This window comes from Nuphar pumila, chromosome 2 (genome assembly GCF_984573655.1).
Source record: "Nuphar pumila chromosome 2, dmNupPumi1.hap1.1, whole genome shotgun sequence".
In the NCBI taxonomy this organism is placed as follows: Eukaryota; Viridiplantae; Streptophyta; class Magnoliopsida; order Nymphaeales; family Nymphaeaceae; genus Nuphar; species Nuphar pumila.
The window spans coordinates 99734356-99749475 of record NC_143250.1 but is presented as its reverse complement, the minus strand read 5'-3'; the positions used below and the strand labels follow the sequence as shown (position 1 = coordinate 99749475).

General features: G+C 36.2%; 1 protein-coding gene across 2 annotated transcripts in view; it reads right to left on the bottom strand.

The window, feature by feature from the left end:
• Window positions 1–15120, bottom strand: part of LOC149846367 (cytosolic endo-beta-N-acetylglucosaminidase 1-like) — a 123443-nt gene that overhangs the window by 94223 nt on the left and 14100 nt on the right. For both annotated transcript variants that reach the window (XM_089996327.1, XM_089996326.1), the window contains exons 6-7: window positions 4214–4326; window positions 981–1062 (exon numbers count right to left, since the gene is read on the bottom strand). In XM_089996327.1, the coding sequence (XP_089852453.1) occupies window positions 981–1062; window positions 4214–4326 (195 nt within the window). The remainder of the gene's footprint in view (window positions 1–980; window positions 1063–4213; window positions 4327–15120) is intronic.

The following is a 15120-nucleotide window of genomic DNA, read 5'->3' as shown; positions in this document are numbered from 1 at the left end:
GTGCACTTGACACATAATGCTGTGACCCTGGCATTTTTCCCAGTAAATGAAATTCCACCTGTTCTTTATAGTAACATAATATATGTGGCTTCTAATGAAGTTTCACTAATTCATCCCTTCCAGACCTGCGATGTTCAAACGTATAAAAGATTTTCTCATCCTTGGAGAGGGTTTGCCTTGAGAAGCTTAGACGACTTGGCTTGTTACGACATATTTAAAGCCACCAATACACTTGACACTCATTAAACCAAATGTACAGTCTCTCTTTTGAACCGATGACCAAGAGAAGCATTTAGAGACTACCATTCCGAGATCACCTCTGCAGTGATCGTTAGTCAGTTGGCAGTTTATGGCTAGTTAGTTGGTAATTAGATCTATTGAGAGATAACATTGGTGAATCTGGGATTTGGACCCAGATCCAGATTCATAGATGTCATGTGTTTTCTTGTATGTTCTTTTATTCTTTCCGATGTTTCCCCTTCTGCTATTTTTATGTATAGTAATAAATATTGGGGCAGTTCTGTAATTTCACCTGTGTTGTAACTGTTTTGAATATATAGTGGAAAGATATACACAATCTCCCAATTGGAATCGTGTTTCAGCAGCACCCCCTTTACGTTTCGTCGTCCTCTATTCTTTGAGATAGCTTTGGGTAACAGAAAGATACCAAAAGTTTATATGATTTACCATTCTGAGACCACTGCTTATCGTTAGTATGCTGACACTCAAATGTGTTGGGTGGTTGTGCATGTTTTTTAGGGGTTATGAAATTGTGTACATAACAGGCAAGAACATGTACATGTAGGTGCATGTATATTCAATTTCTTTGCCTGCTTGTGCATGTGAAACAGTTAATTTCATTAACCCTATCCAAGAAGACTGTTAGTCTTGATTAACAACATTTCCATTTGGTATCAAAACTTAAATTTTTCAACATTCAGATTCTGATGACTGCCACTAAACTGCACAAGGAAGCTCACCTGGTCAAAGTTTGAATAAAATGGTAATGTTCTTGGATACTTTTGGACTAAACCCCATGACTTTGTGACAAGACTCCACCAACTGCAAAACAGAAAACCTCGAGTATCACAAAAATTTAAATAATTTTTTTATGTTTTGAAGTAAAATTATTGTCTCATCAAATATTTGTCAACATGCTTATCCAAAAGCAACTGAAGTTACTTGAATTTGCAACAAAAAAGATAGCAATTTATGTTTGGATCAATTAAAGAGCATATTGTGATAACCTTGTTAAGATGTATTGGTATATATATGTATATTTGACTGTCTTTTATTGTAATAGGTTTTGCCCATGTAGGGCATTTTTTGTCTTTTTACATTATGTAGTAGGTACTGCCCATTAGGGACAGATTAGTCTTTGTCTATATTTTTTTATTTTTTGTCTTTTCATTCTTGTATGAGGGCATATTGGTCCAAGATCAATATAGTCGTTGGGACCTCCCCAACAGCTATATTTATAGACGTTGGGAGCAACCCAAAGACTACATTGGGTCTCAGTGCCTATATAAAGGTGAATAAATATTATATTTTTTATCTTGTGCTCTCTTGTGATAAACCTTTGTGGCTTTTTGTGTGTACTTTGTGCTTTTGTATTTTCCATTGATTGACTTTTGTATTGTCCCTTAGTGGACTTGTGTTTGTGTACTTGTTTTTGGCTCTTGTATGCCTTTAGAGGCTTCAGTATTGTATTCTCTCTTGTTTCATTACAAACCTAGGTATATTTCAGTTGCACCAAATAGATCCCAAAGTTTTGTAGGTGGTGGCACTGTAGCCATCACTGAAAAAATATTAGATGTCTATCGGTTACAAACTATGTCACATGGGTGCGGGTGCGGCGCAATTTTAAAATTTTTGGACACGGGGACTCGGCTATATATATATATATATATATATATATAATTTTTTTAAAAAGTGCACAGACACAACACAGTCTGTGACTATGTCTGTGTCTGTGCAGTGTGCACAGTCACAGTCTGTGACTGTGCACAGTCCACTGTGCACAGCACTGTGCACTGTGACTGTCCACTGTGCACTGTGACTGTGACTGTGACTGTGCACTCTTTTTATATTTTTTTTTAAATAAAAAATATAAAAAAAATCAGTTTTTTAGGGACAAATGGTCATTTTTGGACTCGGTCAAAGTTGACCGAGTCCAAAATGTGGACGAACTCGGCCTTGACTCGTTGACCGAGTCTAGGCCGAGTCCGAAGCCGCACCCGTGTCGGGGCGTGTCGACTCGGGTGCGGCACCTCCTAGCCGAGTCTGTGTGACTTAGGTTACTAAGGAACGTATTATTCACTAAAAAAAATATGACACTGACTTGATAACCAATACACGCATGTACTAGCATACTTGCATATGTACATACATGTATCTATGGATGTATGTATCTCTGTGTGTTTGTCTTTTGTTATCATAGTCACCAATACTGAACTTGGAATAACAGTGTGAGGCCATTTTGATTTTTAACCTATGTCACACGGACTTTTCTAACAGGGCACCGCACCCGCGTCGCACCCGCACCCAGGCGGGTGCAACACTTGGACACAACTTCCTTTGTGTTAGGTGAAGTCCACCACACTGAAGTCCACTTCTATCCAAAAGTAGATTCAGTTAACCCTAATCAAGTTCATTTTTATCGATATTATATATATATAAATACATAAATGCACACACACACATAGTGTTAACTTAAAACTGTTAAAAATTATATATATATATATATATATATAAATACATAAATGCACACACACACACGCATGTACTAGCATACTTGCATATGTACATACATGTTGCATACAACTCTCATTTATGATCTTATGAGATTTATTATGATATTATGAATGTCATGGATGTTGATTATATGTGTTCATGAACACATGTTCAGAAGAGGAGGGGGGAGGGGGTGGGGGACAGTAACTTTACCTCCAGGAAAGAATTGGTTGGAACATGGTTTTAACAGGTGAATTGTCATTTTTACTTGATGGATCATGGGTGTAACTTGATTGTTACATTATGTATTTTATGTCTTTCTTTAAGGTGTGGCATAGTTGTAATGTTAAAGGACTAAGCATTGTTGTAGATTGCCCTATTAGGTTTGGCCTATATTATAAAGGGATAAAAGAGTGGCCTCTCTCTCCAAGAAAAAACATCTGAGAGGTGGTGGCTCCCTTTCTTTTACATCATCTTCCTCTTCTCTCTTTCCAACATTAACTTCAACAACAATTTTCATAAGGAACTCAAGAAAATGCTAAGGGAAAGGTTGAAGAGGGCTAGATGCGGCATGAGGTGGTACAGTGGAGCAAACAAGCAGGAGGTTGGCAAAAGGAAGGAGGGTTGAGAAGTTGAACTTAGTCATGGTTTTCCCCACTCAGAGATTGCTTCAAATCGATTGGATATTATAATAAAAGCATATAGAGATGGCAAGTTAGATGGACTGAAAGGGGATAGAAGATACTAACAAAATGAATTATGTATTTTACATATTGCATTTGTGTAAGTTTCCTTCTACATCTTCCCTCTTAGAGTCTTCACTCTTTCTCCTGTCTTCACGATTCTTTGATAAACTTAACATATCCCTCCTGGGATTAAATAACAGTGAGATTACACACAAATAGTGTAGGTCGGCTGGACTAAGTCTGGTATCTAATCAGGATAAAGCTTGTCACAAGGATGAGCACATCTGATCCAATTTTTATTTGGGCTACTTTTTTGCTGTCATATTCAATAAAAACAGATTGTGGGTGGTCAGAGCCTAGCCATGATACTTGTTGACAGCTCTAAGTAGAGGAAGATCAAAAAAGTAACTTATGAATTGCACCTGATATTTATTGTATCATGAAGAAAATATTTGCCTCTTCAAGGCAATGAACTTCCATAAACCAACACAAAGAATGCATTAAGCACTTCAAGATTTCACTAAATCATCAGGAGCCAAAAATCAGTTCATGCATGCACATGCATTTTTAGAAGAATAACATAATTTGTATGCAGATTCAGCAGGTAGAAAACCAAAGATTCAGGATGTTGCTCTTACAGCACTAACTTGAATCTCAGCTATAACAATATCCCGATTTGGGATGAAACAAAACAAAACTCACAATGCACATGAACAAACAACAAAATATCTACAAAGGTCATAATGAGTTAAGATGAAACAAAGTGCAAAAAAATGGAACTAATTATCACTTACTGATTTTGTGCAGTCCGAAAGCTGGGTTGTTGCTTAGTTTCATACACCCACCCAGGAGCAAATATTGCTGCTGATACTGAACTCCTTTTTATAACATCAAGGGCAACATTTGTCTATAATATTTAATGAAAAATATCAGTGTTAAAACCATGTCGACAAAGCCATTAGAATGATCTTCATCTTGTGAACTGGTCTCACTATGTTAGAACAGTGGCATCATTGTAATAATTGCACCAGGTTTCATGTCATCTATGAGTAGAAAATCTGCAAGGCCGGTAAAATATGGTATGCCACGTCTAGGTGGCACATCTATGTCACAAGGACATGCTAGTTGTAGTCCCATGTCTAAGGCACATGACATACCCCAGACATGCCACATGACAACACTATGAGACTATGAGTATGACACATGGCTGACATGATATAATCTATGATTCATAAATATATTTTCAAATACTAAGCTATTTAAAATGTATGTTTTGAATCTTAAATGTTTAAAATTATACATTTCCATATTTCCTACTTTTACAAAAATTATGCATTCATGTCTCAAATCTGTATTGCATTGCGTCTGTATACATGTGACATAGTGGCATATTAATAATATTTTTTAAAACTGCTTGCAATCAGTATTAACCATAATCAGGATTTGCCTATAAATAAACCAATGAGCTGCTCCCAAGAATCACAATGAGCCGGTACTATTCATCTCCAACATGTCTTTTGGCTGCCATCAGATCAAAAGTTATCTACCTAATCATAGAATATAATCTCTTCCTTATCCTTTATCCTTTCTGCTGGCTTCATTATTCTTCTTGACCCCTAAAGTTATTTGTCTTCTACTTGCTTATCTTAAACTTTTCTACCTTATTGTTGCTTTGCTCTTCTATTTATCTCGTTAGAGTGCATTTGTGTCTATAATAAGGTCTCTCCATTGATATTGATCAGACAAAAGTACACGGGTATCAATGATCAGATTCTTCTTTTCTATTTACAAATGGCATCAGCTATGATACGTCTATAATTGGAGTTGACACTATCCAGCCTATTCAGCCTCAAATCAACTTATAAAAAGAAAGAAGACTTGCCCAGAAAGATTTTCATGTTTTAATTCCAGGTCAAAAAATGGAAACATGGGGTAATCAATTCTTTCATATATTTCAGTGCCCACTGTCACAAATGGCACGGAATCTGATTTACACGTAATACAAAAGAATAACAACAATTTTATCAAACATAAATGAAATCCAAATGCATTTGGCTAGATACAATAAACCATACATAGCCATAGGGAAAAACAAGACATAAAAATTAAATATTTTATTAATGAGAAATATCCACACAAATGTACAAGTCAACCTCACTACAACACTGATGCACACACTATATACATCCATTCTCTGTCACCTATACAACAAAAGGATGAACAATACATAGAGGAAGACATAACAGCTAGTTTTACTATTCAAACTAGCCATTAAAGCAAATCCTGACGCTAGCCATTACAAACCCTAATGGCTAGTTGGTCATTCAAAAAATGACCAAAAAAAGAAAGCAAAAAATAAAAATAAAATATTTAGTCATTCTAATAATGACCAAAAAACCTAATCTAACTTAAAGCATACCATAAGTATATTTACTAATCTAATAGGTATACCTAGAGTATACCCATCCTAAAATACATTAAAGGCATACATACAACTCGAATTAAATATACAAGAATACACATCAAAAGAAAGAAATAAAAAGCATAAAGTACACTTAAGTATATTTTTGGTATATACAAGACAAATACAACAACATAGATAAATGCTACATATATCTTAACACCCAATTCGTCTAAAAAAATGAGTGGTAAATAAGATCTAATCATATCTAAAACTTGAAGAAATAAGGTAATATCACATATTTTTCCATGATTTTTAAATTCAAAAAAATATGAATTTTCATTTAAATATTTAATTAAATTGATAAAATCATGGATATATAGATATACATTTATAGGTGACGCCAGTTGGGTCTGTCATGGCCCAGAGCCCATTGACAAGAACTAGTTGAGCTAATTATAATTTGAGAATTTTTTTTATTTTTAACCTTTAAATTCAAGCAAAATTCAGGTATGTACAGCATTAGATGCACTCGTTTTTTCAAATTTGGATTACGATTCGCCCAAAAATTGCATTTTCAAAAAATTACCTATTTTGACTTTTTTCTAGATTGGATCGCACTATATTCGCTCCATTTAATCCAAATTAATATGGATCTGGACTCAGTCCATGATCCATATTGACTAAACTCTGGTCCAGATATGATCCATATGGGTTTGGATATGGATTTAGATATTGGATCCAGATCTAGATCCGAAATTCATCCATGGCCAATTTAAAACTTTAAAATCAACTTTAATTTAAAAGAGGATGAGGTAGAGTCCTACCTGGGGTAAAACTCTACCCCATAGAGATTTCTAGAGGGGGCCGACACCCTCTGAAATATTCTTTAGAATATTAAATTAAATAAAATAATAAATATTAATAATTAAATAAATTTTAACTAATAAAGATTATCTAGAAGTGGTAGAGTTCCACATTGAGTAGAACTCTACTTTCTTAGGCCTCATCTAGAGGGGACATCACCCCCTTCTAAATTAAATTAACTTAAAAAAATTAAATAAGAAAATAAAATGTAAAAGATAAAATATAAAAGAAGGGTTGGTCTCTTCCTCTTTATAGAACTCGTGTTCTAGAGAGAGAGAGAGAGAGTTAGAAAGTGAGTTAGAGAAGAAAAAAAAAAGATGAAGAACCCCAAAATCGTGTGAGGAGAAAGGAAGAAAAAAGAAAAAAGAAGAAGAAAATTTTAGTTTTTCATACATCCATCAATTTTTTCGATCTTTTTCTACACTACGATCAAGGTACGGATTTGTCTCTAAGTTCTTACGGGAAGAAATATATTTAAATTGATTCATGTATATATTTATTCACATAGATGTCGATTTCCCTATCCCTTGTGTTTGAAAATACAATTTGTCAATTTTCTTTTAATAGCTTCTCATGCTGAATATATATATCTAGTCCTATCGACCTTTTGATCATATTGTTGAACATGTGCATACGACCCTTGTGTGATGAATTTTTAGCATGTTTCTAAAAAATATTATATGGTTCAGATTTGTTTTTGTTCATGCCTAATGTGTGTGTATATATATACACTTTGTTCAGATGTGATAATTTCTTAACATGCATATAGTTGAATGGGTCTTAATGTTCCAAATTTATATAAGATGCATACAGACAGATCTGGACAGATCTACTGACTTTTACATAATAACAGATCTGGACAAATCTACCAAGTGCATGGATTGACAAATCTGGTCCAGATCTGCGGATTTTCTTAAGTGTGTAGATCTGGCCAGATCTGCTAGGTTGGGTGCTTTGTTTCTGATTAAACTTATAAACTTTTATTTGTGTGCAAATCTGATCAAACTTACTGAATTTTATTTGTGTGCAAATCTGATCAGACTTGCCAAGTTTCATTGTGTGCAAATCTGATCAGACTTGCCAAGTTCTAATGTGTGCAAATCTAATCAGACATGTCGATTATTATAAATATACAAATTTGATCAGATCTGCCCAGTTATATGATATGCAAATCTGATTAGATCTGCCAAGACGTAAGTGTGGAAATCTGATCGAACTTGTTGAGTTTCCTTAGTAAGGAAATTTGATCAGACTTGCTGAGTTGCATGGGTATGCAAATTTGATCAAACTTGTCGATTTCCTTTAGTGTGCAAATCTGATCAGACTTGTCGAGTGACACGTGTGTACAAATCTGATCAGACTTGCTGAGTTTCATTAGTCAACAAATTTGATCTGACTTACCGAGTTGTGCAGGTGTACAAATCTGACCAAACTTGCTAAATTTCATCCGTATGCAAATCTGATTAGATCTGCCAAGCTTTTATATATATGCAAATCTGATCTAGTTTGTTGAATTTTGGTTGTGTGCAAATCTTATCAGACTTGCCGAGTTTGTTGTGCATGTAAATTTGATCAAACTTGCTTAGTTTTATATGCGTGTGAATTTGATCAGACTTATTGGGTTCTATATATACCCAAATCTGGTTAAGATTTGCCGAGTTTCATAGGTACATAAATTTGATTAGTTTTGTCAAGTTTAGGTGAACTGTTATGAATCAGATTTTGCCGAGTGTATGCATTCGACAGATCTAGTCCAATTCTACCGAATAGATGATTGTTTGGTTTGTGAATTCATATATGCCTAGTTGATGGTTCGATAAAGAATTTCCACATGGTTGAATTTGTGCATGAATTTGACCAAGTTTAAGATTGATGTATGCATTTTTCTGAAATGATACATAAACATGATTTTGATTTTATTGACTTGCAATTGTGCATATCATACGCATGAATCTGAAATTTATTTAATGTTTGTGTAAATATGATCATATGCATGTTTGAATGTTTATGCATGGAATTGATCAAGTTAATGTGTTCTGTGAGCATCGATTAGCATGCGTATGTGTTTGCCTTTATGTGCATTCATTTTATGTGGTTGAATGTGCATTGTGAACATGTTTTGAAACAATGAGTGTGTTACATGTTCACTGAAATTTTGCAAAAGATACATAAATCACTTTTGAGATGTGTGGGTGGTCAGATATGAATCACTGCGGGCCGTGTAGGCCAGCAGCATGTATTGCTCTACTTATTGTTGATTTTATTTATGCATTGCAAAATTTATTTCTGAAAATTTAACGGTTTTCCAAAAATTAATTACACTATTAGAATTGTGTGGGTCAAGGCCCGAAATTGGTTTTACATGTTGATTTGCAAAACGATTCTTATATAAAGAACTTGAAAATATTTGAAAAGGTAAAAGAAACCAATTAGTGTAATTAATTTTTTCCTTAATGTCCCTTCTACAATGTGAAAAACTTTGATAGCGGTCTTGGGAGACCGTGAGGATACTAAAACTTCGTGTGTAATTGTGCCCCTAAACTTGATATGATGGTTCACCTCCCGACAACATTTTTAGGGAGATTCAGCCACTTTGCCTGAAGGTGATGTTGTTGACTCAGCTGTAGTTATTGGTATACCAAAAAAGTGACATTAATAGATATTGATTTCTCTGATGTCCCGGCATTAGATGTTGATTTCTAATGTTCCGATAGATGGTGTTGATTCCTGATATCGGTCAAGGAACAAGTGTGGAACCTAGTAATAAAATACAAATTGTGTGTAAGCTACAATTGGGAACCTAACTTGGACTTCGAAAATTTACGCCCGTTTTGAGTATCCGCAGGTTTAAGGAAAAGTGAAAATTTAATTTGTGCGCATTTAATAGAGACATGCATGCAAAAGCAACTCTGGTAAATAACTTAATAAGTTATTTATGCATATACATTAAATCATGCATCTTTACCATTCAGTATTAGTTCATGTATTATGCATATTTGTCGTATAATATTTGATTCTGCATGATATCTTGTTTAAATGCTTGAATGGTAATGATTTTGGTAAATTGTTTCTTGTGATATTCCTCTAAAATTTATGCATGAATTTGGTTTATGTTATTTTCTTTACTGTTTGAATTTTTAGAGAAATTCGTACAAAGGACTTTGGTTCTTACCTGTTTTTATAAAAAAAAATCACATGCACGGAAGCTCAATGATGTCCTGACTAGCTGGCTGAAGACTGCGAGCCTTATGACTGGTTTCTGGTTCATGACAGAGTAGCTCTACTGAGATAGACGATTTTGTTTCAAGACTATTTGACACTATTTATTGAATTAATAAAGTTTGATTATTCTTCATTTGATTCCGTGCACAGTTTGGTTTGTGGTTTGGTATATAAAATCTTTGAAGCCTCGAATCCTTGGATTAGTTTATGCAATTGTTATAAAAAAATCACTATTTTTACGAGGGTCAGTTGGGGTTGTTACAAATACAACTTGATTGCCTATTATTTTCCGTAATAGAAAGGTCCCACAAAGTTGTACTCACATCAGCATATAGTTGCTCACATCATTGAGTTGCCATCAGCCCTAAATTATTACATGTTGTGGCCATCTACATCTCTTATCAAAACCAGCCTCTTGGGCCAGGGAAACTAATGGATGCAATCTAATTATTAATGTGTTCAGCATTCCTCTTGATCTATGTCAGACGGGTGCTTCACTTAGAATGCACATCCAGTGTCAACATGACACTGCAGTCAGACAGTTCATGGACACAGTCAAACCAGTTTTACACAGTCAGCATTGTTTTGTTAACTTTATTTATTTTTACAATCTTATTTACTTATTTTCTATTCGCTTGAGTTTTTTTCTTTTAAAATTTGTCATTAATTCCATTACATTTCAATTTCAACTTATTTTCAGTATTTGTTCATAATTATAGTGATTTGCTGTTTATAGACAAGCACACACATACACATCTATGTGTATGTGTAAAGTTGTGTCCCCATGTCTTAATTTTTGAGAATTATCATACCAAGTGTATCTGCATCATGTCCTGTTCCTGCATCCATGTGACAGCTCTGATTCATTTTGTTCCTCAATTCTTCTCCTATCTTTAGGTGTCATGACCAAAATGCCCATTCCTATGCCTACAAATTTATGTGTCCTGCCTCAGTTCCTGAAAATTGTTATCCTCAGATTCTCTTATTGGACATGTTGAAACTGTCTGTCCACAGAAAGGTTATATTTGATTGGAAATCTGGATGGTTTTGATTTCACTCAACTGCCATATATTAAGGAGAGTAATGCCAAGAGCAGAGATGGGTATCACACTTATTCCAAATCCAGCCTAGCAAGTTTGGAGTCAACAAGAGAAAATATTAGTGGGCTATATCCTATCTACTTTATGACAAGAAATATTAGTTGGTAGAGAGGATGGTTTAACAATAACAAGTAGGAAAATTTTTATAACATGATTATATGATGAAAATTTTAAAGCAAGTTAAAAACATTGGAATGAACTTTAAAATCTTCTTCCAAGCCACTAGTCAAGGTGAAGAAAAATATTTACCATATAAAGAAAGTCCATAAAATTGTTTATGCATTTTTCCTATATCTAGAGAAGGTACACAAGACCACTAGAAGCTCAACACTATGCATCTAATCCACCTACAGATTTTTATAAAATTAATGTTTTGGTCAGCTATGTTAAGATTACCATATAAAGAAAGTCCATAAAATTGTTTATGCATTTTTCCTATATCTAGAGAAGGTACACAAGACCACTAGAAGCTCAACATTATGCTTCTAATCTAAGTCACACGGACTCGGCTATAAGGTCGACGCACCCACGTCGACACGCCCTGACACAGGTGCGGACACGGGTGCGGCTTCAAACACAGGGCAGACACGGTCAACCAAGTGTTGGACTCGATCAATGCACCGGGGCCGAGCTCATCCACATTTTGGACTCAGTCAACTTTGACCAAGTCTATTTTTATCCATTTTTAGGGCAAAAGACGTATAAAAACTAAAAAAAATGATCTTTTTATATTTTTTTTAAATAAATATATTTATAGCTAAGTCTTATTATTGTTATATATATAGCCGTGTCCCCCAATGGGCACAACTTTGACCAAGTCTTATTATTGTTCTATATATATATATATATATTAAAAAATATATACATATATATATATATATAGTTGTGTCCCCGTGTCCAAAATGTTTGAAATTGCTCTGCACCCGTGTCGCACCCTTACCCGTACCCGCACCCATGTGACATAGCATCTAATACACCTACAGATTTTTATAAAATTAATGTTTCGGTCAGCTATGTTAAGATTAATGTATCCTTTTGTGTGTGTATATATATATTGTACATATACATGTGTATGTATATATCTTTATATACATACTATATATATTTAAATATTATATATATAATTATATATATATATTATGTAAATATATATTTATTATAAATCTCAACCACTAGAATTCTAGTTGTTGGGAGGCCTCTCCCTTAGGTTATTTGAGAGAGTTTCTTCTCTCTCTTCCTTCACTTCTTCCTCTCCTCTTCTATAAAAAGGCATGTGTGTGTACGTGTAAGGGTGAGAGAGTGATGGGTAGTATTAGGCTTGTGTGTTGAGTATATTTGTAGTGAGCATTAAAAGTAATTTTTCTTATTGTATTTTTAGTATCCATTATGGATAGTGTTATTCATTCACCAATATAATTTTTTTTTCATATTTTTAATGTCCATTATGAATAGAGTTATTCATTAACATGTGTCAAAATATACAATGTTTTGATTCTTGGAATTCATGGAGTGCATTGGAATCCATACCATTTTGTGACATGGCATTGGGGCCTTGAAAAGGATTCATATTAATGAATGAAATGGATTCAAGGATTTTGCATTATGGTATGTATCTTTGGCATTCGACCAGAACGGCAAGTGAGGTGAAGATTGTTTCTGCATTAAAGATCTCCAAATATCACAAGTAGGGTTGTATGGTGTTATTGGCCAGTATGTCCGCTGAGGACAGTCAAGCGACACCCTTGGAGCAACTAGACGTTATTCATGAGTTCCCGGATGTCTTTCTCGAGGATTTGTCAGGTTTGCCACCGCATCGAGAGATTGAGTTCTCGATCGAATTAGTGCCTGGTACGGCACCAGTTTCTCGAACTCCATATCGCATGGCACCTGCTAAGTTAGTAGAACTGAAGAAGCAATTGCAGGAGCTTCTAGACAAAGGTTTTATCAGACCGAGTGTGTCTCTCTGGGGTGCATCGGTCCTCTTTGTCAAGAAGAAAGATGGTTCAATAGGACTTTATATCGACTATCGTATGCTAAACCAAGTGATGGTGAAGAACAAGTACATATTGCCTAGGATCGATGATTTGTTCGATCAGCTGAGGAAGGCAACGGTGTTCTCGAAGATCGACCTTCGTTCTGGGTACCATGAATTGAGAATTAAGACGGAGGATATTCCGAAGACAGCATTCAGGTCCAGATACGGGCATTATGAATTTCTGGTGACGTCTTTTGGACTCACCAATGCCCCTGCAACGTTTATGGACCTGATGAATCGGGTTTTCAGTTTATGGTTGTATTTGTTTGTCATCGTGTTCATCGATGATATTTTTATCTACTCGGAGAGTGTAGAAGAGCACCGAGAGCATATGCGGATCGTATTACAAACACTAAGAGAAATATCAGCTCTATGCTAAGTTCTCAAAGTGCGAGTTCTGGATTGATACGGTGATGTTTCTCGGTCACGTGAAGAAGAAGAGTCAAGCCCTGAGAGGGGCGTGGAGGTTGATCCACCCAAGGTAAAGGCCGTGTTGTCATGAGAGCAGCCGAAGACGGTGACTAACATCAGGAGTTTCTTGAGATTGGCAGTCTACTACTGTCGATTTATTCAAGACTTCTCACGTATAGCTGCCCCTATGACTCGACTGTTGCAGAAAGAAGTGAAGTTCTAGTGGTCACCTCGATGTGAAGACAGTTTTCAGGAGCTAAATAAAAGGTTGACCACGGCACCTGTTTTGACGTTGCCTTCTGAGACGGATGGTTTCGTTGTGTATAGTGATGCTTCGGAGACCGAACTGGGTTTTGTCCTCATGCAACACGAAAAGGTCATAGCGTATGCTTGTAGGCAACTGAAGGTGCATGAGAAGTATTACCCCACGCATGACTTGGAGTTGGCGGCAGTGGTTTTTGCATTGAAAAGTTGGCGCCACTACCTTTATGGGGAGCGATTTGAGGTTATGTCCGATCACAAGAGCCTCAAGTATATATTTACTTAGCGGGATTTGAATTTGAGGCAACGTAGGTGGTTAGAGTTCTTGAAGAACTACGATTTCTCCATCGCTTACCATCCTGGTAAGGCGAATGTAGTGTGGCAGATGCGCTTAGTAGAAAGGCATCGGTCACAGCAGCTAGCATGATTGGACGCAATTGGGATCTGGTCGAGGAGTTTGTCAGATGATAGCCGTTTGCGGATGACTCCGTACGCATCCTTTGTGCGGGGATGCAGGCAAGACCATAGATCAGATCGAGGAACTTCAGTCAGCCGATCCGGATTTTGAGAAGTTATGTGAGAGTGCCCAAAAGCCAGAGGCACAGTTTCACCGAGAAGATGATGGAACCATCATGTTCGGAGACAGATAGTGGGTTTCGAAGGCGTTGCGGGAGGAGCTGATGAGTGAAGATCACAGGTCTAGATATTTCGTTCACCCTTGTTCCACCAAGATGTATAAAGATCTTCAAAGGACTTACTGGTGGAATGGGATGAAGCGGGACATTGCGGAGTTCGTGTCCCGGTGTCTAACCTGTCAGCAGGTGAAGATCGAACACCAGAGACCTGGTGGGCTTCTGCAGCCACTCGAGATTCCAGAGTGGAAGTGAGATGACATCTCGATGGATTTCATAGTAGGGTTACCTAAGACCCGATGACAGCGAGATGTCATTTGGCTAATAGTGGACCATTTGACAAAGAGTGCCCATTTTCTTCCAATCAGGATCAGTCAGAGTTTGAAGAATTTGGTTGATCTCTATGTGGATGAAGTTGTTAGACTTCACAGGGTGTCGTGTTCGATAGTGTCAAATCGAGATCCGCGTTTCACGTCTCGATTCTGGTGCCAGCTTCGGAAGGCTTTGGGCACTACGTTGAAGTTTAGTACTGCGTTCCACCCACATACGGATGGGCAATCAGAGCATACAATCCAGACGCTCGAGGATATGTTGAGAGCGTGTGCTTTGGATTGGGCAGGCGATTAGGACAAATATGTGAAGCTTGCAGAGTTTTCGTACAATAACAGTTTTCATGCCAGTATTGGCATGTCCCCGTATGAAGCTTTGTACGACCGACCATGTAGATCTCTGGTTTGCTGGGATGAGGTTGGAGTGAAAGCAGTGGAGTTTT